The sequence below is a fragment of the Pongo pygmaeus genome, chromosome 5, assembly GCF_028885625.2.
Source record: "Pongo pygmaeus isolate AG05252 chromosome 5, NHGRI_mPonPyg2-v2.0_pri, whole genome shotgun sequence".
In the NCBI taxonomy this organism is placed as follows: domain Eukaryota; kingdom Metazoa; phylum Chordata; class Mammalia; order Primates; family Hominidae; genus Pongo; species Pongo pygmaeus.
In genome coordinates this window covers 163,825,283-163,851,547 of record NC_072378.2, presented here as the reverse complement: position 1 = coordinate 163,851,547, position 26,265 = coordinate 163,825,283, and the positions used below count along the sequence as shown (strand labels likewise).

The following is a 26,265-nucleotide window of genomic DNA, read 5'->3' as shown; positions in this document are numbered from 1 at the left end:
CAATTTTGTGTCATTACTTTTTACCAAGTCACATCTCCTTCATTTAGCTAGATTCGAAAATTTTGTTATGAATATTATTGACTTGGGAAGATTTACAACTAGAAGGAGCTGAACATAGTTATAAAGTATTTTCATTTGTAAACTATGTTACATTTTATTATTCACACGAGTCTCAAAACAATGCCATGATGTATCAACTTGGCAAAGAACCCTGAAGGATAGCATAGATCAGGGTTACTTAATGAATCAGTGATTAAGTTGGGACCCTCTGATGCTTTCTGGAGGCGATCAAACTGCCCTCTGAAAAATTTACAGAATTTTTACATCTCATTAACAAACTACAAAGAGGGCTTATCGCATATAGGAAATAAAAATTCTACAAGTATTCATAAAATTTAGTCATAATAATGGCAAACTATAAGCTTAAGGTTTCTTCTGTCTGGTAGGTGGAAATCATAATGGATATAACTTTGTGTTTTACCAGCAAACTGAAACAACAGTTTTTTGATTGTGCAGACGTTTTAGCTCTCCTTTTGCAATAGAGATTAACAGAGCCAATAGCATCGTCATCCAAGTTGTCACAGTGAGACATATTCTGCTAATGAGAAGCTGTAATTTCTACTGTTGGAAAAGATGATCTGAACTTTATTTGGATAGAAAAGCATGCAGATTTTTAACACAAATATAATCTATGATTCTTTCTTTGGATTTCTTGGAATTCAGTAAAGGACGTTATGGTGGACTAGGTTTGCAACAAAATAACAAATAAAAAGAGTATTTTGTCAGATATGGAATTTTGTCCAATTTTGTACTCATTCAGCCAGACACTATACAGTAATAAGTAGACTATGCTTAATTCAAAATGGAATATTTTACAGTGACATACTTGGTAAACGTATCCCCTACCAGCACAGATGGCATAAAAATGCTTAGTGATTCTTTTTTCAGACTTCATGTCATGCTTTGGGAAGATATGGCTGAAATAAATACATTTTATTTTGCTTTGTGACATTTTTCCATATGATTTAATTATAGAGAAGGGCACATGAGAGAGCTTCACTATTAAGTGGGATCCATTATACGCTTAAGAGCAAATTCAAATCTTTTGTTGAGCACATTTTTAGAAAATAAATTGTGCACGCCACGTAAATAATATGACATTTGGTTGCAGTCAATTTGGTTTATGTATTTTGCCCAAAGGAACAGGTGATTCAAAGTTTAATCTGCCCCTCCTCTACCGATTCTTAATAACTTGGCAGAGTAAGCAGTTCTTGGGGTATCAATATACCAATTAACAAAATAATTCTTTCACTGCTGTTGAAATAAAGGGCCGATTCTAATCTACATTTTTTTGTTGTTGTTGTTGAGCAGGACAAATGGAACAAACAAAACAGTCAAAGAGGAGAGCAGGGAGAGAAGACAGATTCAGTGTTGCCCTCAGCAGATGCAGAGGAAACGAGCACAAAACCCTTTCACATGTGCCGGGCGCAAGCGACGCTGCCCAGAAACCCCGCGCCAACCCCTGCAGCCGAGGAATTGGAGCTTCTGTGTTACTCAACACAATGCGTCTGTCTTTCATTACACTTGTGTTTAGATGAAATCGGGGCGCTTGTTGGCAAAACCAGTGAAGATTTCAAATAAGAAAAATTGTATTATATTAGAATCATAACGTTTTTAAAATAATTCTGTATTTAAGGAAGTTTTTAAAGAATGGCTAATGGTGCCTTAGATGCAATGATGCCCTTTCATTCATTCTTTCTCCCTGTCCCCCCATTCTCATCCTCACTGTCCTAAATGAGGCCTCCCTGGCCCCTCGCCTGGGCCCGTCACAGAGGTCTCTGAGTGATGTTTCTCCTCCCAGCTTTCCCCTTTCTGCCAGGCTCCCTCCCTCCAGTTAGCTTCCCTAAGCCTGGACAGGGTGAACTGTCTTGAAGGCTTGAATTTGAGCTCCCTCCTTGCTCACCCCACGCTGGACCAGCGCCTCTCCCCTGGGTTACCCTAGTGCTCTGTGCTTACTCGGATCTCAACACTTATCACAAGGATGGAGGTTTTGGTCATTTCCCCTTTTTTCCCCCTGAGACAGGGGTCTCCACAGGGGTGGGGCTTTGACCTCTTTATGGGTGTATTCTTGGTATTGGTTCCTCCAGGCAACCAATAAATATCTACTGGCTGATGGGATGAGTGATGTCACTCCCCATCCGCTGTTCCTCACTGAGATTTGGTGTGTTCTTTGGGTTGTAGTCAGACCTCTCTCCCCCAGGGCCCTTTTGTTCTGCTGTCCTCAGCGCCCCCTACCAGCCCCTGCCCCACGCTGGCTCCACCAAACCATTTACCGTTTCCTGCGCAGGCAGCGCGGCCTCCCTGTTTGGTGCCTCTGCTATGCTGTTCCTGGCCCTAGACTGCACTTAACGTGCATCTCCGGAAACTGTCACCCCTCTGGAGGGCTTTTCTTCATCAGACCTTTCTAAAGCTTTTGTCTGCATTCTGTATGTGACCATGTAGCACTTGCCACATGTGTGTCCTTGGTAGAGTGTTGGCCCTTGGGGATAGGGACCTGGTGTTAGTATTTTTTTTAAACTCCCATAGACCCTAGCATACGTGTAAGGCACCTAGGAGAGGCTCAACACATGCTTTTGGCTTTTTAACCTCTGTTAAAAAAAATCACCATTGCAAACCCTTGGTGTATGTACATACATACATACCCCGAGCATGCATTACTTCACCAGATCACCACAGGAGCTCTGCCAGGAAATAAAGTCAGTATCATGAACCTCAGAATGGTCCACGTACTTGCCTAAGGCCACTCAGCTAACGTTACTAACTGGGATTTAAATCTAGGTTTCTGTCTCTAAACCATGTGGCCTATCTAGTTCACAATGTTTGGAATTCAAGTGTGATGGGGGCCCAGATTGAACTAAGGCCCCAAAAACGGGCCAGTGGCTGAGAGGCGGAATGAATTTGAGAACTGTATTATCTGTTAATCTGATAGTTTTGCAATCCAGCCCGCATCATTCCTGGAGGAGTGAAAGGTTCAAAGAGATCTTAAGGTAGCTCTACTCTCTCTCCTATGCAGCTTCTTAACTCAAGCGAGGGAAGAGCCCGAGGTCCCTTAACAACCATCCCCAGCGCCCACTGAGTGTGGACTGACATAGAGGCTGGATGGGAATTGAGGCAGAGTCTTGTCCAGACCTGGGAGAAAATTCACACTTTGGCAGTGTGAACTGGGGACTTAGTTTAGAGGCCAATGTAGAGGATATTCTCTTGTTAGATGGAGCAGAAGAGGAAGAGATTGGCAGCCACCAAATGGAAGCTGAAAAGGCTGTGCCATGAACACATGTGACTGAGATATCCAAAGGAATTTGAGGGAGATTATGGCTATTGCAGAGCAAGTGCGAATAGAAACAAATACTATTTTGTTACTCATTGTGACCTAATTTTTTCCTCCCAATTACCCTTCCTGATATGGCCTTAGTGTTTTCAAAAACAAATATTTTACACCTTATTTTTTTTAAGCCAAACATTTTTTTTAAATGTGGAACTTTATAGAACTTCATGATTAGGCATGAGAACAGAAAAATAATATAAATAAAAACCTGAAATAATGTCTATTTTAATCAATTTCTGCTTATCTGAGAAAGGCTGTTCTTTAATTCATGACAGCTTAAAAATAAATTGCAATATCTATTTATCTCTAAAATATATTATTTATAGATTTAAAATAATCATTCAGGTCTACAAATTCTTTTTCCCTTTGAAAATGTATCTTCACAATTATTTATCAACCTTTGTATTTTATAATAAAAGTTATTACACCAAAAGGAATTCAGACTGAAAGTCTAAATCTACTTGGGTATAAATTGCCTTAATAATCTTAATATTTAATATGCTACTAAACACTTTTTGAATGACTCATAAACCATTTCTAAATTAATAAAATACAATAACACAATTAGATACAAGAATAACATGATACAAAAATATGGACTATATTATTTTTTATACTAATAAAATCCTCGGCATTTAAATCTAGCTCAAAGGTGGAGCTGAAGGCCGGGTGCGGTGGCTCACGCCTGTAATCCCAGCACTTTGTGAGGCCGAGGCAGGCGCGTCACCTGAGGTCAGGAGTTCGAGACCAGCCTGGCCAACATGGCAAAACCCTGCCTCTACTAAAAATGCAAAAATTAGTCGGGTGTGGTGGCAGTTGCCTGTAATCCCAGCTACTGGAGAAGCTGAGGCAGGAGAATCGCTTGAACCCTAAAGGCAGAGGCTGCAGTGAGCCGAGATCATGCCACTGCACTCCAGCCTGAGTGACAGAATGAGACTCTGTCTCGAAAAGAAAAAAAAAAAACAACAAAACAACAACAACAAAAAAACATGTGGAGCTGATAAAGCAGCTGAATTAGCAAGTGGGTGTGGCAATAGTTGAAAACCCCAGGTGGGAGCTGCCAGCCACATCCCGGGCAGTGTACACAGGCTGGATCCACTTAATTGGAAAGAAAAAGGTGGGTCGGGTCCTGATTTCCTGCAGTCCCTCCCAGCTGGAGCCATGCCCTGCAGTGGAGCTGCACACATTTCCTAGTGAAACTTGGTTAGGACAGGATTCCATTAGCAGCCAGGCTGATCGATTTGGAGTTTGTCTTGCCGTGTGGTCTCTGGTGAGTCCTACAGCAGCTCCATCTCCCTGGCTCTGTGCAGCCCTTGACAACCCTGCTGTGCTACCGAAAACCAGAAGGACTGGCTCTGTCTTCTTCACCAGTTTCACAGTCAAAGTTAGAGACCACCATGCCCTGCTTTGCTAGGGACTTTACCACTGGCCAGCTCTTGCCAGCTCTGGGGGCTGGACCCAGTGGGCCTCGCCCTGGCTGCAGCCCTACCACAGTTGTTCTCAGCCTTGGCTGCATGTACCACCTGGGAAGCTTGTAAAATTGCCCAGCTAAGCTCCATTCTTGCAGGACCAGAAAGGTGGAGGAAATCACCCTCTGACAGTGTGAACTGGGGTCTTTCTTGGGCAAGCATTTACCACTCCGGTAGTCTGCACTTGCCAATCCAGAGGCTGTTCTCTTGTGGCATCAGATGGAGCAGGAGAGGAAGAAATTGGCAGAAACCAAATGAAAGCTGAAAAGCCTGTGTCAAGCACATGTGACTCAGATTATTTGGAGGCATTTGAGGGGGGACTGGGGTTATTGCACAACAAGTGGGATTAGAAATTGGCGTCAGAACTTTTAAAACGTCCCGCGTGATTTCAACGTGCAGCCAGGATTGAGAACCAAGGTCCTACCAGAGCTTTACTAGCCACGTTGATAATTAATGAGCATTGATTTCCAAGATCACCTGAAGCTGCCTCTCCCTGACCACACTTCACCTAGTAGGACCGTCCTTTTTGTAGGTCAGCAACTGCCAAGACCTGGCTGTCCTGGCTCTCCAGGCTGGGAGTGGGACCTGGCAGCTGGTGGGTTATTTTCAGTTTTTCCTCCAGGAGAGTCCAGGATGTGGAGGCTCCAGCAAGCCCCATACCCAAGGCTGTGGGACAGGTGTTTTCTCCCCATGCAGTTCTGTGTGTCTTCTAATGAGCTGTATTTGACTCTTCAGTATCTGTTCTCTGGCAGGTACATATCAGTCTGTTCCACTCAAAAGATCTAGACTTACTTAAAATTTCATGCAAATACATTTGCGAAGACACTTTTATGGCTACAACATGCCTACAATTTCAATCCCTTTCTAAATACTCGACAAGTAGCCCCTGGATTTTGAGAGGTCCATGCAGCTTTTAGTAACGCTATTGGGTGCTGGGTAGTGCAATGGAGCCATGGATCACTTGAACCCCGATGTCAGAGGACACCCAAAGGTAAAACACCAAATTAAGAAAATGAGGACCTTGACAACCTTTTCAACTTCTGGAGGATTGGAGGGGGTCAGGGTTGATCTCTTTTGAAATGAAACATGCACATTCTATTCTTAAGACTGTATTTTTCAGATATATACACACAAGTGCAAAAAATATATGCACATGTACAAAATATAAGTTATGATATTGTTCTCAATAGCAAGATCCTCAAAATAACCTGATGTCCATCAGGAAGGAACTAGTTACATATATGTGCAGACCAGTACAAAGGAATGCATCCAGTCTTTGAACAAAGAATACATCAAAATGCCCTAATATGGCATGTTCTGCGAGGCATCACATTACACAGTAAACCAAACCCAAACCAAACAACAGTTCACCCACTTGAAGATTTGAAAATGAATAATCCTAAATAAGGTTTTTATCAAGAATGCAAATACGGCAGGCACATCTCAGTGGGGATAAAAACCTTAGGCTTCCTGATGAAGATTCAACCTCTGGAGTGATGACAAAATGGAGATGGTAGGTAGGACTGAAATCCTGGAGGACCTTGAACTCCAGGCTATGGGATTGTATTGAAATGCAAAAGGTAACAGAGAGCCAAGTATACGTGATGTTGATTACATGACCCAGAAGATGGATGTCAAGAGCAGCACATTTTCTAGTGGAACAGATGAGAGCATGGACTTCTAACACACAGGTTAAATCCTGGCTTTGCCGCTCCCTAACTGTCACCTTGGGCGTGCGGTAGCTCTGGGCTCCAGGTGCCTCATATTCACATAAAGTGCTTGTGAGCAAATAAAATGATATTTACAAGAAGCCTAGCAGAATGCCCAAGACAGTAAATGCTTAATATGGTAGTTGAGGGGGAAAGGAAAAACCAGAGAGCACGGTGGGAATTCCTCCAAGAAGAGAGGGTTTTGTTCCCTTAAGCATATTCAAGGGGGGAAATTAAGCTGACTACATATTATTCTTCTCAGCAAGTTTCAGGTTCAGTAATTCTGAATTGGGGTTGGAAAATTGGAAGGAAAACTGAGTTGTGGGGGCAAAATAACTGTTCAACTTAATTACTAAAATGCCTCACTTTCCTGTCATGATGTCAATATTGTCCACGCAGCAATTCAAGCTTCTATTAAGGTTATTTTGTTAAAATTGGGTATAAAAGGTATGCCATTTATTAATTCATTAATATATTTTCATGAGTTCAGTACATGAAAAGAAATAAAGTAATTGTTCACCTAGAGGTCAAAACCTCCATTATCTTAAGTCTTGGTGACTTCCAAAACTCTGCATGAAAATGAATACAAATATACTTGAGTTAACTCTGTGGTAAATTAAATATCCTGGATATTAAGTACACTTGACAAGACATCTTGAGGTCCAGAAAGGATGCTGGGTGGGGAACATGATTATTGAGTCTTTGGTGACAGCTTCCAGGGGATGGATTTTATTACTCAGAGATATATTTCCACTATAGTTCCCTGATTACTAAAATGGCTGTAGAATCTTTATTAAGTTTCTTGGAAGCATTAACTCTGTCAAAATTAAGAAACCTCATCAAACTTGTGTCCAAAAAATATAAGAGATGACAACGAATCCATGTCTTGGACTTGACAGAGGACAGACCCATGCAGAGTAAGGTCTTTGATATGGTTCTCTCTACCTAATAGTGATTCCCAGACACACAGTGAAAATAATCGAAATGAAAAATAATTAGAAGTACAGACAAAGGCTAACCAACACCTGACGGGGAAAGCCAGGCTCTGTCGGAGCAGGGCTGGCAAGGAGAGAGCGGGGCTGAGCGTGGGTTGTCCATCCTGGGAGGAGGCAGCAGAGGAAGTCACAGGGGTGGAGGCGGAATGAGGGTCGGGGCCACCGAAGGGGAGGGGGAGGTGTCTACCAGTGTCATGAACACCCTAGGACTGTCATCTCTGGAATTCTTCAAAGTAAAATTAGAAAACAATTTGTGGGAGGCATTCCTCTAGAATACTATTGCTGAAGGGACCGGGAGAACATTCGACACCGTTATCAAAGCAGAAGAAGAACCTAGAAAGGACAAGTAAGTGGGTCAATGTCACCCCTGACCTTGTAAAAGTAAATAAGATAATGTATGTAAAGAACTTACCAGAACGCTCATTATATTAAATACTGAATACAGTGGCTGAGGAAGGTAGAAAAAATTAGTGAGTACAGAATCAGGACTAAAACCCATAATGCGAGACTCAGTCCAGTACTCTTTCCACTAGAGATTCAGCATTAGTTTTTAAAAATTGTATAAATGCAATTATAATAACGGTAGAACAACTCTTCCTTTACAGCACATGAATTTACTTCATTTTAGCTAAAAATAAGAACTAATATAACAATAAATTTTATATTATAATAAATCATTCATTATTTTTAGCTAAAATCATGTAAATATATAATAAATTATATATTATATAACATATATAAGAACTAATAGATTAATATTAAAATAAATAACAGTATTTATTTTTAGCTACAATGAAACTTTAAACTCTTTAAACTCTAGCTAAATGCCAGATAGATACAACATTTAAATTCTTTCAAAAGGTTACATTATGTAACGCTTACAACAACAGTGTGCAGTGACAATGTGGATTCAGAGAAGTTCTCTAAGTTGCCTGAGGTCACACAGCCTGGAAGCAGGAGATGTGTGACTGGACCCAGCTCTCTCACTCCAAAACCTGTGCTCATGGCATTCAAAGCAGCCTGTTCTTAAAGGCATGTTCTACCCCCAAGCAACATGATAGAGGTCTATTCAGGAAGGATCTGGATGTGGTTTCTTACATAGAACCGCAGTATAATACAGCAGCACGATCAATACCTGGATTGTAAAATGGGTTTTGCAATCCCATTGCAAAAAAAAAAGCTAAAGAAGGCATGTTTAGTTTGAGAGTGGTACTTCAGTCAGATTCCAAGGGCTTCCAGCACCAAAGCCCTGTGCCTGCTGCAGTGTGAGACGGTACCTGGCACGTCAGTGTGCAATATTATTTCCTAGTAATGTCTAATTCAAAATTGCATATTTATGTCATCTTAACATTGTGATGTATTAAAGAACCAATGAAATTCAGGGTTATATTTTGCTATTACCTCTTCTCATTTAAAAATAATTTAAAACACAAATTTGAAAAGTTGTCCTTGCTGGGAGCTTACTTCTGAATAACCACCCAAGCTTGCTGTAACTTTTAATGACACACATCCTACTGTAATTCACGTTCCCTACTTTTCTTTCCTAGGTTTTATTGCTCTTGGCTATTTGCATAAAAATGGAAGCTTTGATCTTTAAGGGTTCATCAGCTCAAATAGCTCATTCCCTATCCTAAGATACAAGTAATGATGGGTGAAAGAGGTTTAGTGATTCAGCTCAACCAGGCATGCACAAGCAGTTACTAAAACCCATCGGTCACTCCTCCACATCACTGGGATTGCTTTTACTGTAATTCTCCACTCATGCCCATCTCAATATCTTTCTCAGCCCAAACATAAATCAAGGTGGCCACTCCCTGTAGGTACAATTCTTAATACAGTCAGCAGCCTCATTTTACTACAGAAGCAGAAAAAACATAGGTGAAGGTCCAATCTTGTTTCCTTCATGTACCTAAGAATTTGGGAGCATTTCCCATTCTCTCAGCACTACCACCTCACATGGTCCTGGTGAGAAATAAAAGAGGTGTTATCCATAAGGGTCTACACACGAACCCACAAATATTTTGTTTTCCATTTCTTTCCAAGAACTGTAGATCATTTCTATGGATTCTTTAGATCCTAATAGAAAAGTCAAGAGTGAAGCCTGTCAGCTTGGTAATGTTCATTAGTTGTCAACTAAGGAGTAAACTAAACCTCATTTGTTCTTGGTCTAATGACAACTTTCATAGTGTTATTGAACACTCAAGAAAGGTTCACTGAGGAAAATACTAAGTGGCCCAAACGGTGGGGAACAGAACATAAGGAATGATAGAATCCTCCAAGCCGAGTGCTTGTGACTTCGTTTAATTCACTAGTGGTGTAGTAAAGTGAAACATTGGTTCGTGTCCTTTTTCATTCTGAGAAGTGGCTGTTGACATCCTCAGCTGGCTGGATAACTATTCTCATATTAGTGCGAGAGCAAGCATGGGCCCCAGGAACAGCCCACGAGCTCTGCAGCCTAATGGGCGTTCATCTGCCCATCCAACTAATATTTGTAATTCACTATGCCTGGTGCTGGGGATGCAGCAACAGGACAGACAAGTTCCCTGTTCACAGGGAGCTCTGCTGGTAACCAGCAAGGCGCAATAAAGAGGGAGAGGTGACATGAGAGATGTGGGTGTAGGGACAGCAAGCACCTAGAGGGAGTGTGCCTTTCCGCCTCAGAGGGTGGGTCTTGGGAGGCTTTGCAGAGGTAGTGACTTGGGAATGATCATGAGAGCTGAGGGAAGGTAAGGCCACTCAAGGTGGAAGAGCAGAACTGGTAGACACAGAGGCAGTCACACTGCTACGGAGCAAATGCCAGTGGTTTCTTGAATGTAGGCACTACTGGACACGGGACAGTGGATGGAGACCATTATGCCCAAACAGGAAGTTTGGACTTGACTCCACAGGTAGTAGGTAGTAATTGTCAGCAGGAGAAGAGATGTGTTTTAGGAAGATCACTCCATGGTGTGGTAGGCAGAGTATTCTGCCCACCACCGCCAAGATGACCGTAACCTAATTCCTGTACCCCTAACTATGTTGCATTACATGACAAAACGGACTTCGCAGACATGCTCACATTAAACACCTCGAGATAGGGAGATCCTTTTGGATAATCTGGGTGGATCAAGTATAATCACGATGGTCCTTAAAGTGGCAGAGTGAAGCACAAGATGACAGCTAGAGATGACAGGAAAAACAGTCAGGGAGATGCAACGCTGCTGGCTTTGAAGAAGTTGTCTTTGAAGAGGCCCGCCAGCCAAGGAGTGAAAGCTGGACAAGGCCGGGAAACAGGCTTTCCAGCAGAACCCCAGGAGGGGACACGGTTCTGTAGATACGTCGATTTTCGTCCTGGATGACCTGTGTGAACTTCCGCACTACTGAGCTGCGAGATAATACATTTCTGCTGTTTTAGGCGCCCAACTCTGTAAATTTGTTTTGGCAGCAATAGAAAATAAATACAAATGGCTTGGGGAGGACTGAAGTGGGAGGGGCACGGCTCCCAAGGAGAGAGCTCCTCAGTGGGAACCCAGGCAGCAGCAGTGGAAGGGGATGGAGTCACGGGGCGTGGGGGTCGTAGGGAAACCGCTCAGATATGACCTGTGGCGCACTGGGCTGGGGTGCTGGTTCAGGAGAAGGGCGAAGAAGAGTCTAAAACGGCCTCCAGGCTCCTCTGGTGCTCAGGGATGGAGAAGTGATGTAGGACGAGCAGCAGGCTTGGGGAAGATGAGAGTTTAGCTTTAAACATGTTGAGTTGGGAGTGACCTTGAGGCTTTTAGGAAAAGATAATTCAATATATAGGTCTGTGGCTCAGGCAAACTGAAATTTCGGAGTCATGAGCTTAAAGGCGGTGGCTGAAGCCCAGAGACTGGCTGACAGCCCTGATGGAGAAGAGGCTGCAGGAGCCAAGAGCCAGAGGAGACCGCGGCAGCTCAGGGCCCGATGGGAGAAACTTTCCAAAGGCAGCTTTCCGCACATGGAAGTGAGGGCTTCCACAGGAGAGCGCTGCGAAGGGCCCCTCAGCCTGTCTCGGGGCTCAGGGAATAGTTCTTGAAGGAGACAATTCTTAGCTTGAATCCTGAAGGATGAACTTGGAGAAAAGAGAGGAAAGGACATTCCAGACGGAGGGAACAGCATATAAAAAGGCCCCTGAACAGCACGGTGTGTGCAGAGATCTAGAGGAGGCTGAGAAGGCTAGTAAGTAAAGCAAGAGGATGTGCGTGGGCACAAAGGTAGATCAGCCATTAGAATCTTACCTTCAGTCGGAGTGGGGTTGGGACAGGATAGAGACTCAGCTAGGGTTTCTGAAATGGGCATGAGATTTAGAGTCAGTTGAGTGGATTATAGTGATACTGAAAATGAATTTTTAAAGGTACAGATCAGAAATATTTTAAATGAACTTCTTAGTTTCTGATGCTTAAAATCGTTGCAGATAACTTTCCCTGTTGCATGGCCTTAATGATGACATGGCACTCAAAAAAGTTTCTAGAGATTACAAAGAGGTCAGTAGTTTGTTGAATCTGGGCATCCTCTAACCATCAGCCAATAGGGCCTCTCGCTCTCAGAAGACACAAGACCTTCCTAATCCAGGGCCTTTGCCCTAGACCAGCCAGGCTTTTCTCTCCCCAGCTTCCCATGCCTAAATTTTACTCATTCTTCAAAGCGAAGCCCAAATGGTATCTCCCTCCGGAAGTGTTCCCTGATCCCTTGAGTTGGAATGACCCTCCCCGCTTTATGGAGGGACGAGCCTCCTCTTCACTGGCCTCGTCTGTAACTTCCTAGCCGAGGGTACCATTCAAGGGCAGAAGAAGCAGACGTATCTTTGGAAAGGGGGCTCGGGAAGGGTCTTTCATGCCTGTTTGGGCATTCATTGGATGCCCGAAGGGGACCCAGTCACGTTAGGAAAGCAGCCTTCACACCAGTTGATTTGAGAGTTTTGTATAGAAGAGAGGTATGGGGAAAAAGTGGAAAGTAGGAAGAACTAGTGAAAAATTAATTCAATAATCTAGGTGTGAGGGCTTTGGAGGCCAAGGATAAGTCATTTTGCATTGTGAGTATTCCATGTTTTTTTTTCCACATTTAATTTTTAAAAAGTGCTCATCTCCTCTAAGGTAGTAACTTAACCCCCAGTGCTTCAGAGTTAAGAGCTTTGGGCTTGTTTTTTTGATGTGATAGTTTCAGCATATCACATGCAGGTGGCCAGAGGACATAGACCATGTATGTGTGAGGCATGTGGTTCTCGCTGTAGTTGCCTGATCAAACACAGATGCTCAGTTAACTTTAAATTTCACATAAGTAACAAAAACATTTTTAGTATAAGCATGTCTTAAGTATTTCAAGACACATACTTATATTAAAAAAATTATTTCTTGTTCATCTGAAATTCAGATTAATTGGGTATCCTTTATTTTTCTTTGTGAAATCTGGCAGTCCTACATAGCACATGAGCAAGAGCAACATCTAGGCACAGAATGGAGTGATTTCTGGCAAATCAGTGTGGCTTATTTAATTCCTTTTCTCCCCCGTGGCTTTCCAATCCTTTTGTCTGTCTCAATACTGGGGACGCCAGGATTCCTCTGGAAAGCCGCTTCACTTAGGATTCTATGCTGCAAGGAGGAAGGGTCTGTAACCTTTAAGATGAACTATCAGACCGTCTCCTGGAGCTGCCAAGACAGCCCCTTAGCTAACGTCCAACCTAAATATCTCGACTGCTGGCCATTTTCCTCATCATTCCTGCGGTGGCACTGGTGAATGAAGGATCACACAGTGCCCACAAGAACCTTTTATAGCCACATCCTAGGCACCTATCATGTTGTGTCTCGATCCTTCTGTTTGGCTGAGCAACCCTGGGGGCACACCCAGCTCTGCAGAGGAGGCTGTACCAGGGCTGGCTGTTAAGGGCACCCCAATTCTGGTCATCCTGATGCCAGAAGGATCCCAGTTCTGAGACCGGGACATCCCCCCTGGGAAAAGGAGATGTTAAAACCCTCTTTCCACAGACTTTTAAATGCTGCCCTTCCCCCAGAGACATATGACCGCTGGTGCAAAATCACCGCTGTTCTTCCTCTTAGGGCCTCTCAGCTTTTGGATTCTGACCATTGCTGGGAATCACTGCTTTCTTCTTTCCAGACTGTTCACCCCACAGAGCTTTACATTGCAGCAGGAGCTGGTGGTTTCGGGGGGGACGGACTCATGCATTTTACACCCAATAGCGATAGTATTGACATGTCATGAAATAGTTGGCTGTTCTTTCAGTTGTACTGTTTTCACTTATCAAAACCTCTTCATCTTTTTCCCACTCTAAATTTAATTGGTTTCTTTCTTAGTTTGTATTTATAGGATTATTGCTGTTCAAGACACTACTTTGCATTTATCTTTATTGACTTCCATTGTATTTAATTGAGTCATCCATCCAATTCGCTTGTATCATTTTGGATGCTTCAAATTGTCAAGTGAAATGGGATGTAAACCAATGTAAAAAAAAAATCCCCTTTTAGAAACTCCAAGAATTCACATGACTGCATAGGAATCAATGATAAAATTCACCATTTTTTATATTTTCAAATATATTACCTAATATTGCCTGTTGAATAAATTGGAAAACAATTCTGAAAGGAGCATTTTAATAAAAACATACCTAAAATATAAATCTCCCAGTTGAATTTCCAGAATAAGGTGGATGAACGAAACAGAAGCACTGAAAATGCTCAGGGGGATCCAGGAGTGCCCGCCCCTTCCCTCACACGGCACCACACCATTGTAAGAGTAGAGTTTATTGATCAGATCGGAGATACCAAACTATCGGTATCATCTGTGTTAGTCATAAAGACTAAAAATTCCTGACTATACTTTTGTGCTTAAAGGATAAGTTTCAATCTGAAGATTTTTTTTTTTTTAAACCAACCATTACTCAGGATAGAAAAGTTTCTACCCAACATTTGAATACAAACAAAAATTATTCGATATAGAAATTTGTCTATACATATTGTGAATTGTTTCCATTTTCCTTTATTGTCCTTTAACGATCTCATCAAGAGTGCATAATTAGTTCACTAGACTGCAAAACACTGGCTCTCCCCTGAAGCAGCCAAGCAGAATTGTTGACTAACCCTTTTCCCCTCCGGAGCTCACTACCGTTAATGGGCCGTGTTCAGGAGGCAGAATGCTGGGAGACCCACTGTTAGAGAAAAAGTTTGTGATCTCTGCCTTGAAGCAACAGTTTAGGGACGATCATAGCCTGCATTGACATATAAAACGAAGATTTTTCAAAATCACTTTGCCAATGTCAGTTAATAATGGCTTTCAACGCCTTCCAATATTGCTGTAAGCTGCTATGCAGGCAGATTTTGGTGCCAATTTTCCGTCATCTGTACATATCTCTTGAAGTGCCCTTGTAAGAAATAGAACGTAGATCCAATGATAAGTTAGGAATGGAAATCTCAGAACTGAACTAAGGATGACAGTCATATCAATAGTTATACATTGGGGTCCTTCCTACGTTCCAGGCTTTGTTCCATGAGGGCAAAATAGAAACGGGTAGTTTTAAAATGTTGCTGAGGGATCTAGATGTGTTAAATTAGTCAAGGGAGATACCAAGCTTAATCTCTTGGGCATTTTGGCTCTAATTAATATACAAATTTATGTTACATTAGAACAATGATCAGTTCAAGGTGTACTTCAAAGACCCCAGATGTAACAGGATTTCAAGAGAAGTTTGTGCATTTTCTGTTAATTTAAGGCATTGAAACCATAGAAGCATTTTATTCTAAAAATAGCCACTTAATGTCCCAAAATAGAATTTCCTTTTTCTCGCTAATTAGTTAAAGATGAAATAATGCTTGAACACTTCATAATCTTAAATTCACAATATTTTACTTAATTAAAATAGGTAATTTAGAAAAATAATTGGCAATTGCTAAAACCTCTAATGCTGATGAGAATTGAGCTGGAAGCATTCTTTCATCACAAATTGGTACTTAAAATATAAAGTTCGGCACACAGCTGGGAAGTGCCATTGTAATTTGGCATTTATGTTCAGTAGCTATCATTAAACCAAACAAACTGAAATTAAAGAGAAAGAAAAACACTGGATTTAAGAAGACATATTTGGGGTAGAATCTAAGGGCTCAAAAGTATAAATAGGATCTTCTAAGCATTCGTTAGGAAGTGATTGTTATGTAACATATCTGCAAATTTCTAATACATTGATTCATTTCATTCTTCATTCTAGATATACAGCTTTGATAATATTTAAGTTCCTTTAAAAAATTAAGGCTATGTAATTGATATTCTTTGGATCAAAGGATACTTTTTAGTGGGTAAACTCAACTTTTATTCATGATTTTAAAAGTAAAGTCATTTATGTGGCTAAATTCATGCTTACTGATGCTGATTTAAAGAAAAGTGAGATAATTCTATCTGGAATAAGCAAACCATGGATTTTGCACATTTTCCTATCGAGGACAAATAATAAAATGTCTCTCTGAAATTTCATACAACATAGCACAGATTCGTGCTAATTTGCAGGAACACCAAAGAAAAACACATGCTTTGGAGGCCTTATTTGTTTAGTGGGAGGCTGTCTTTCTCAGGACTGGAACAAAAGCCTGCCGATGAGGATGGGAACATATGCAGACATCGTTAAGTGTGTGTTGCTGGGGAGGGCAGGGGGAGGCATTCCATTCTACACTATGGAATTTGCTCTCACATTTTCTCCTTGGTAACACATTAAAAAACATAAGATTTTAAACAACAGTCTAAAGAGCAAGGAATTAACAACAACAACAACAACAACCAAAACCAAGATCCAGGCCAACAAATGTTTCATTCTAGTGGAGTACAATGGTGATATTTCAGCTCCACCAAATAAGTCTTTAAAATAAAGATTCTATATATTCTTTTGCAAATAAAAGTCCAAAATATTTATCAAATTGCAGTCATGTTAAAGCAAAGTGGGTATTTTTCAATTTTCATGTCTTCTTTGAGATGTAAAAGTTTTAAAAATCCATCCATTGTTTATTTATGGTTCCTCATCAAAAATAAAGGAATTTAATATATTTCAATCTTAAGTAAGAGATTTACTTTTAAAAGAAGGTCAGAAACTGGTTTTTTAAGTTCCAGGGCAGAGCAAATACCCCAAACTAATAATAATATAGACAAAACCCAGCACAGAAAACATTACCCTAGGTCATGATTTCCAAAATTTATAATTTCAAAAATTTAAATTTAGCCAGTATTTCTTTGCCACCTACTGCTCGCCTTTCAGTGGTCTAGTGACCTTCAAGACTGATGGATCCAGATTTCACTGGTCAAAGCAGTCACTACCAAGCCGGGTAACCGCCAATGCATCCTTACAAGTGCTGGGCTGAAATCATGACCCGGGTATGGGTAGGAGCACAGAGGGAGCAAATAATTCTACGGATTTTCCTGTTCTTAGAGGGTAAGAGGCGGGGACTTGAGCCTGGAAGGATTCCTGAAGAAGGTGGTATTGAATTGACTTTGAACTCCCATGGCTGGGGGATAGGAGGGAGATGTTCCTGACAGAGAAGAGAAGGACGAGAGAAACAGGGGCATGGAGACGGCCCCAAGGTCAAGGGACAAGGAGTGGGCCAGTGTGAGCACAGGCGAGAGAGCAGGAAGGTAAGGTCCCAGAGGGACAGAAGCCTGTAGAGGAGGAGTAGAGCCAGCCAGTGGCCGGCCTGGTGTGTCCTGCTGGGATCTGACAAGTGGGACAGCACTAACTCCTACCTAGCCTTGTTCAGCTCCGGGATGCCCTTGGGTCATGATTTGTGATAACTTACTGAATCCTCACAATACTCGTATTAGCTAGATGTGATCACTCCCCCTTTGCATAGATGATCAAACTGAGGGGCAGGTTGAGAAACACGTGGTGTTACTTGGCAGGTGGCAGACCTCCACAGCCTGCGAGGTAGAGGTCACTCCGGCGTCAGGAATAACATCGCCGGTTTGCGGATCGAGGGCCAGGGAGAGGACTAGCAACAGGAATCTCAGTGAGAAAACCATCGAAAGAAGGATTGAACTAATGCACAGCTAGACAGTCCCGCAGGGAAAATTAAAAATGCGGAACTTTAAATTGTGTGAACTATGGAGAGTGAGGAGTCTCAGGGCGGGAGGAGTCCCAGGCATCCCTGAGTTTCTTAAAGAAATGGAAATGAGACCGAATTTCCTTCCCGGTAAGCCAACTGGAGCAACAGGACCCAGGTGGGAAACGCAGGGTAGGAAGGAGGATCTGCGCTGCTGGCAGGGAGGCCTGCACCGGGGATCCGATCCGCAGCAGGGGCTCCAGGCTGGCCCGGGGTGGGGTGAGACAGCTTCTGGAGCTCTCAGGTGTTGCGTTGGGGCTGCGGGTCTGCAGCGCGAAGGATAGGAGCGCCCAGAGGGCGGAGGCTGCGCGGGCACCACCCGCAGCCTGGGGGAGGGAGGAGAAGGGGCCTGCAGGGAGGCTCGCGGGGTCGGGGAGTCGGAAGCGAAAGAGCCCAGGAGTCTGGAGAGGCGGTTGCTTTAGGGAGAAGTTTCAGCTCGCCGTGGATAGAAAAGCCCATGCAAAGCGAGGAGACTGGGGTTTGTTTCATCAGAAGGCCGTGATCTCCAGGGTTCGCAGGGAAGGAGGCAGAGGCCGCACACAGACGTGGCCTTGGCTTTTCACTTTTTACATCTTCCGGGTGGAGACTTGAGCGAAGAGGGCAGACGGGCCAGTGCGCTGGGGAGGATGGAAGGGGGAGCCGGCCGGAGCCTCGGGGAGAGAGGCCTGGGGAGGGCCGGGGCCTGGGGAGGGAGGCCTGGGGAGGGCCGGGGCCTGGGAAGGGGCCAGCGCCCGCGGGAGGCGTCCCCTCCGGAAGCTCTGCAGGAGAAGGAGGGCGTGAGGACACCCGACCGGCCTGGACTGTGCAGAAGGGGAGGTGACAGCGAGGGTTCGGTCTGCGGGAGGTGGCAGAGCCGGGGCAGGAGCTTCAAGGAAGGGGAAGGAAGCCAGCCACGGCCCGGCAGGGCCTGGAAACTGTTTCCTCCTAACAGAGCCAGTCGACAGTGACACAATTCCCTCCAGCAGGGCCTGGCTGTTTTCAACAGACGTCGGGGATATTTTTCCCCCCCTGCCATAGATTTTTCACAAAACCCTCATTCACTTCCACGAGAATACTGTGCATGGATCACCGGTCAGTTGTGCCGCAGCCAGTTATGGGTTGGTGCCAAGTGTAAGTTACCAGTGGCGCTGGAATCTCTCATTGCAATTGCACAGAGCACGTCCAGGAGAGAGGAAGGTATTTCCAGTGTTGGGAGCTGCCTAGGGTCTGTGTGCTGTATGTTCTCGCATGTTCCATCTCACGCAGAAATGGACACGCAAAGTTGAAGCCAGATGGGAAAGAGCTGGAGAGGAGCTGGCTACTGTGCAGAGAAAAGCTGTGTCACTGGGACCGATTTTCCATGTTCTGAGTGTTATCCTGTAGTGGAATACTAGGTATGCCACCATATGAGTCTGAAGAGGAAGGTATGGATGTTGAGGTGCCATTGTCCTGTTCTTTCATAAACCAGTGTGTTCTCAAGGGAAGGGTGGTGGGCTTCCATGCAGCTCTCTAGCTAGACATGTTTTCTGTGCGAGATGCCAACCTGCCCGTGATGGCCAGATGTGGCCTGCACACATTATACCAGGCTCCAGGATCGCGCCTTTCAATGAAAGTTTGCATTGGATCTGTCCCTTTTTATATCAAATTTAAATGAATTATTCAATGAAAAAAATGTAAAAATATTCCTACAGTGCATAATACATACCAGACACTGTTTTCAGTACAGTCGGAGGGCACAGAGATGACTGACGTGAAAACTCCCCTTGAAAGACTGCCTCTAATGGCCATGGACGCTCAAAACACTCAGGCTGCCAATTTGCAGCATTAAAGAAAAATCTGGTAAGAATAACCCCCCCCTCCACACACACACACTATAAGCATCTGTGACTTAGTGCAAATTTGTAACACGTCTGCAGGTGGATTACAGTAGACATCGTCTTGTCCCCAGAGTGAGTTTTCTGCCTAATTTCGTATTTTCAGTGGTATCAACCAGGTAATGAGTATTAACCAAATGTCTACTGTGTAGAAGAAATGTATGAGGCAGCACGGAGGATTGAACGGGGCATAAAATGCTGAAGAAACAGGCAGTGAATGAGTCTTTGTGAGTCCATTTCTATTCTGGTTGGTAAAGAAAGGTGCTAGAAGGGCATTGCCAAGGGGGTAACGTCTTCTCTGGGGCTGGGAGGTGTGAAGCATGGCTGGGATAGTGAACAGCCCAGTGTGCCTGAAAAGAAAGGCTGTGCAAGAGGAAGGTCTAGGAGAACAAAACTCACATGTTATGGAAGGCTGTAACTCACATGCTCAATACTTTTTATTTCCCTCTGAGGAACACTTGCTAACTATTGGTGATTTGGGGGAAGACGTGATAAAAGGTGGGTTTTAGGAAAGTGAGATATGAGGGAGGTGAACATGAAGGCAAGATTGGTGAGTAGAGCTTCAGAGAAAATATTATAGTCAGAATAGAAAGAACTGCCATGTGATCACTGGAATTTGTTAGGAAATACTCTATTTCCTGTAAGATTGGAGACACTGGGATGGCAACCCAGCCTCTGAGTCTCAGTTCATTCATCTTTAAGTTGGGCATGGCAACCCTGCTTATATAGTCAGATTTCATGAGGATTAAATAAATAAGAAAAGCACATTGAAAACAAATATATTACTATCATCCTATAAGAATGCTACATTTTCATTTTTCTATATTCAAGAAATAAATATATGTGTGTTCAATGATGCATCCATTTGTAATGCTCACATTCCTTCCTTTAATTTGGATCTTAGACATTTTTGTAATTATATACGTTGAACTGTGTGGATCATATGTGCAGAGTTCAGTACATGGTCCTAAACCAATCAGAGAAGGAGACTGACCCTGCAGGCTAATGAAGGAGGATAAGATGTCCTCAAGTAACTATCACAGGAGTTGAGGCTGATAAACTTCATAAGGCGTATTCAGCTAACTGCAAAGGATGATTAGAAGAGAATTGATAGCATCCATGTGCTAACAGAGCAATGTAGAAGCATGGCAAAAAGAGAGTTAATCAACTCCCACATGCTATGGTCTGACCATGCGCAAGGTGGCATAATATTGCCTACATTTTCAGAGGAATATTGTGAAAATGAATAGGATATTATCTCCAAAACAATTAGAGATGTTTGGACGAAAGCCACCATGAGAAAAATTCAAGTTTATCTTTCTAAAAAGACATTTAAAAACATGTTAGTTTGTAAGGCAAAATATAAGAACAGATTGAACTTAAAAGATGTTATTAGATCCTTTGAGGAGTGAGGTTGAACACCCCATGTAAACAGAAACCATTCATATTACTGTTATGGAAAGCTAACAGAGAAAGATGAATAGGATGAAGCCATTTTATTTACCTGCGACAAGAAGAGAAGGCCATTTAATAAGGTGGAACAAAAACACAACACACAATGTCAGGATTTTCTAGAAAAAAGTAGAGAGTTTCTTTTCCTTCAGACAATATGTTACACATATGGCAAGTTTCTTAGCTTGATAAACATCTACAAGTAGATAGCTTGGAGACAGATGGGAGTTTCACGACTTTGTCTTATTAATTTCCTTGCCATTAGACTGAATAACTCATAATTCAGATGATCAACTCAACTTCTGATTCTGAAAATCAACAGAAGGCATCAGGGTGAGTGGCCAAGGGTAGGAATGAACATATCTCCATTGCCCTTGGTAACTGCTTGCTGTGGTCGGGAAGCGGTGGTGAAAGCCAAGTCTTGGGATTCCAGAAATGGACACAAGGCTACCGACGGCATCTCCTGGTCATTAATGTGTGTCGAGCACAAAGATTTATAAAAGAGAGAAGAGGGAGAACGGAAGAGTGATGATCTGGTACATAAGGCTTTTTGGACTTCAAAAGAGTCAGAAGAACTAAACAGAAGGGAGAAGACAACAGTAGAAGAAGGGAAAGCAGTAAAATGTGACTGCTACTTACACAAAACTGAAATTCAATAATTTTAAGGTTTTCACCACCAGAGACTTAATATATGTTAAAAAGGTTACATTCGTAAGTGAAGGCAGAGCTGGTAGCTCTCTCTCCTGCACCGCCTCTCATCTCACCCTGCAGGTCTCCTTCTCCTCTCCCATCTCCAGTAGGCGTCAGTGCCCCCTAGACACACCCAAAGCCAGGCCACGGCCTTCTGCTAATGTAGGTAAATGACCTCTAACAGAAAATGGGATTCAACTGCAGGAGTAAAGATCAACAACCAAAACTTCCATGCCCGTCATCCCAGTCGGTTCAGAGGACGGATTAACCACTCCAGGTATACTGACGCTTTCTGTTCTTTGTGGCGGTGCTGTCTTGTGCAGTGTAGGATGTTTAGCAGCATGCCCAGCCTTTACCTGCTGGAAGCCAGTACTGTATCCCCACCCTCACTGGGAGCAACCAAACATCCCCTGGGAGGGAAAATCATCCCCGCTTGAAAACCAGTGTTCTGCATAGGACAGGAAAAGAAGTGCTGTGGATAGGAAAAGGTAACCTAATGATTGCAGAATTATTGCCACCTCTGGACCTAGGAGGAATATGACCCATTGTATTTATAGTTGATGGAAGATGTAGACAGGAAAATGTACACTGCATGACTAGGGTTGATTATACAAAAAGTAACAACAAATGCTGGTGTAGTTCCTGGCATTCTAGCTCACAAATCACTTTGATTTACATTGTCTCATTTAATCCTCATTACACTGTGAAAAGAAATATACAACCTCCAGTTTATGAACTAGAAAACCAAGGCTTGGAGTGATCAAATGATTTGTCTAAGATGTAAGATTTAGCTAGAAAGGGATAGAGACCGGAATCAAACCAAGGCCTTCAGACTCCAGACTCTGGGCTCTTTTCACAAATCATCTCTCATGGTGGGTTGGGTGGGACCAGTGGTCTCCAAGCCAGAACTCACTGAGATGTAGCATCAATAGCAGTAAAGCTCAGAGCTGAAACATGAGGTATCAGCTACCTTTCAACATCAGCAGGGCTCAGAGGGGATGGAGAAAAGAGGGTGGGAGGGGCCCCCAATCTCTCTACCTGCTCTAGTCTTTCATTATGAAAGTGATCCTTTGCAGACACAACTCCTCTGTTTTTTTCAAACTTTACATCTGTACCTGATGTTACTGCCTGGAGCTCACTAAATCAAAGGGATGCAGAGAGAAAAATGCTTATATCTGTACTTACTTTTTTTTTTCTTTTGAGAGTCTCGCTCTGTCACCCAGGCTGGAGTGCAGTGTCGTGATCTTGGCTCACCACAACCTCCACCTCCCAGGTTTAAGCGATTCTCATGCCTCAGCCTCCTGAGTAGCTGGGATTACAGGCATGCGCCACCATGCCCAACTAATTTTTGTATTTTTAGTAGAGATGGGGTTTCACCATGTTGGCCAGGCTGGTCTCAAACTCCTGACCTCAGGTGATCCACCTATCTCAGCCTCCCAAAGTGCTGGGATTACAGGTATGAGCCACTGAACCCGGCCTGTATTTACCTTTAACATCATCCTTTACCATTTTTATTCATGTGTTTTCATTATGCAAACATTAGTACTGTAATATACATTACATATTACTAATACACATCACTGCAGTAATATAAGGTGTGTATGCATGTGTACGTGTGTGTTTGTAAGTGTGTTGCTTTTCATGCATAATTTTTTAAACTGATGGAGTGAGTGCATGGTCAGTCAAAAGATTTAAAAACTACTTTTCCTTTTTTTTTGTTTTTTTTTCTTTTGAGACGGAGTCTCACTCTGTCTCCCAGGTTGAAGTGTAGTGGTGCGATCTCGGCTCATTGTAATCTCTGCCTCCCAGGTTTAAGCTATTCTCCTGCCCCAGACTCCCATGTAGCTGGGATTATAGGCATGCACCACCACACCTGGCTAATTTTTGTATTTTTAGTAGATATGAGGTTTCACCATGTTGGCCAGGCTGGTCTCAAACTCCTGACCTCAGGACCCACCTTGGCCTCCCAAAGTGCTGGGATTAGAGATGTGAGCCACCGCACCTGGCCTAAAAACTACTTTTCAGAAAAGATTATGCAATTATGAAAAATATCCAGTTGGAAACATCATTCAACTCAAACTCAACAAGTTCCCACACTGACCTCTTGGTCTTTCCTCCCCGTCCCCTCTCAGGATCTCTTTGCCCTGAGTTTCCCACCCACCCAGGAGACCCAGCCCTGACACTGGACATGGATTCTTCTCTCTGCCTCACCTCCTTGCTGACATCGCCCAGGCCTGTTGATTTCTCAGCCACACATGGTGACCAAATAGGGCTATCCTTAGAATGGAAGTTTAGTTCAATATCAAAAAAAGTATTATTGTGATTTAACAACTGTATATGTACACACAGAGTAACTACATGAATTGTATGTTATGCATTGGCAGACATTCTGAGAAGCGGTCTGAAGGCCTTCCTGGGCTGTCCAAGCGCTGCATGGCATAAAGAAGGCCAAGAACTCTGCGCTAAAGCAACAAGCCAACTTCTGATGTTGTTGCTGGGATCACAGGAATAATAATACTAATTCATAAGTCATCGCATACATATTGTTTCATTTAATCCTCACTACAACATGTGAAATAAAACCTCTACTTATGCGTTGGAAACCACGAAGCAATGATGGACACCATCATCAAACTGAGACATCTTTCCCTTCGTGGTTTGCTAAGAGTTTCCATCATGAGTAGGTGTTGAGGTGTTTTATTTTTATTTTTTTATAAACTTTTTATTATGGAATAGTATTAGATTTACTAACACTAAGAGTTGCAAAGATAGTACAGAGAGCTCTCTGCATCCCTCACCCAGTTTCTCCAATGTTAATATCTTGTATTACATCTTGTATTTGTCAAAGCTAAGAAATCAACGTTAACATATTCCTTTTAACTAAGCTTCAGATATTATTTGGATTTCACCAACGTTTCCACCGCTGTCTTCTTTCTGTTTCAGGATTCCACCAGGATACAGCTCTGCATTTAGTTATCAGGTCTCCAGAGTCTCCTCTGTTCTAGGACGGATTCTTAGTCTTTATTTTTCATGATCTTCAGAGTTTTGAGAAATACTGGCCTGGTATTTTGTAGAATTTCTTTAGTTGGGTTTGTCTGATGAGTTTCTCATCATGAAGTTGGAGTTATGTTTTATGGAGAGAATATTACAGGGTGCAGTGCCCTTCTCAAACCACCATAGCAAGGCTCTGGGAACACAGTGATCACGTCCATTCCAAGGACAGTCCTACTTCACCCTGATCTATTAGAATTTTTTAAATATGACATGTTACTTAGGATTTTTGCAACTATGTTCATATATTTTCTGTCTTTTGCTCTCATAAGTTATCCTGCCTTCTTCTTCGATTCTTCTTTTTCAGTTTTCTGGAATAGTTTGAGAGAAAGAAATGATATTTAAATACTTAGAAAAAATTGATTGTAAAATGAACTGGGTATGTGGCTTCTTTTTGGTGGGGAAGCTTTTGATTACTTATTCATTTTTTTATGTTTATTGGCTTATTTTGGGTTTCTATTTTTTGGTAATTTATATGTTTCTAGTAAATTATTTCTTTCAACTAAATTCCAAATTCATTTGCATTGATTTATGAATGAGCTACTGTTTACTTGTGACTTTTTTCTTGTGCTCAGTCTTGGTGAAACGTGTATTTTATTTGCTATTTCAAAGAACCTGGTTTTGCTTTGCAGATCCTCTTTACCGTTTCCTTGACATCTATTTCATGAATGTTTGCTCTTTTGTTTATTTCTGTTTTTGTTGCATTTACCTTGTTGCTCACTTTCTAATTCTTAAATTGAATGGTCTACACTTATTTTCATCTAGTGCTTTAGCTTATGAATTATAAATTCATTTCAAACACTATACTTTTAGTTGTACCTTTTTTAGTTGCTAGAGAATATCATTTGAATAATATAAATAATTTAAATTTGTTGAAATTTTAATCTTCTTCGTGGTCAATTTTGTAAATGTTCTAGGAGCATACAAAAGACTATCGCTACTGGGTGCAGAATTCTCTATATGTCAAAACTCACCTGTTAATTTTCTTACTAAAAATCATCCATATCCTCAATAATTTTTTATTTGATCTGTTAGAGTTATGATCCTTTACTTTGTGGATTTGTCCAGTTTTCTTATCATTATGTTAGCTTTTACTTTACATATTTCTGCTATATTGTTAGGATAATACAGGATCATGATTTTTACGTCATTTTGGTGGATTTTGCTTCTTCTTATCCTATGATGTCCCTCTTTTCTCCATTAATGCTTTTTTTAAAAATCTGATCTTACTATTACTCCTTATGTTTCTCTAGCTTAATATGGATTTTTCATTTTTTTTCTTTAAATCTTTTAGCATGGTTTTAGGTATGGAAATTCCAAGGTGATTAAATATTTTTAACTTTCTGCCAGATAAAACAAAGCTTTGGCTGACGACTGAAAATTCCTCTGACATCCTGCCATTGTTGTCTGGAGTGTTAGTTTGGCTTTAAAAAAAAAACACATACATTACAAAAATCCCATAGTTCATAAATCTTACTGACATTTTATCAATTTTGGGACTTGCCATTATTTCTGGTATCTCAGTCTTAGCTGTGGGTTTGTTCTTCTTACTAATGTACTCACTTCGGCTGTAATTTTA

The 26,265-nt window shown here is 42.2% G+C and overlaps 1 protein-coding gene across 4 annotated transcripts in view; it reads right to left on the bottom strand.

Moving 5' to 3' along the window:
• Positions 1–26,265, bottom strand: part of PACRG (parkin coregulated) — a 590,797-nt gene that overhangs the window by 152,114 nt on the left and 412,418 nt on the right. Inside the window, exon 5 of one of the 4 annotated variants that reach the window (XM_054490455.2) lies at positions 24,318–24,997. The exons of the other annotated variants lie outside the window; for them this stretch is intronic. Coding sequence (XP_054346430.1) covers positions 24,990–24,997 — 8 coding nt within the window. The 3' untranslated portion in view covers positions 24,318–24,989. Of the gene's footprint in view, positions 1–24,317; positions 24,998–26,265 lie in introns of those variants that run through there. 4 annotated transcript variants of the gene reach the window in all.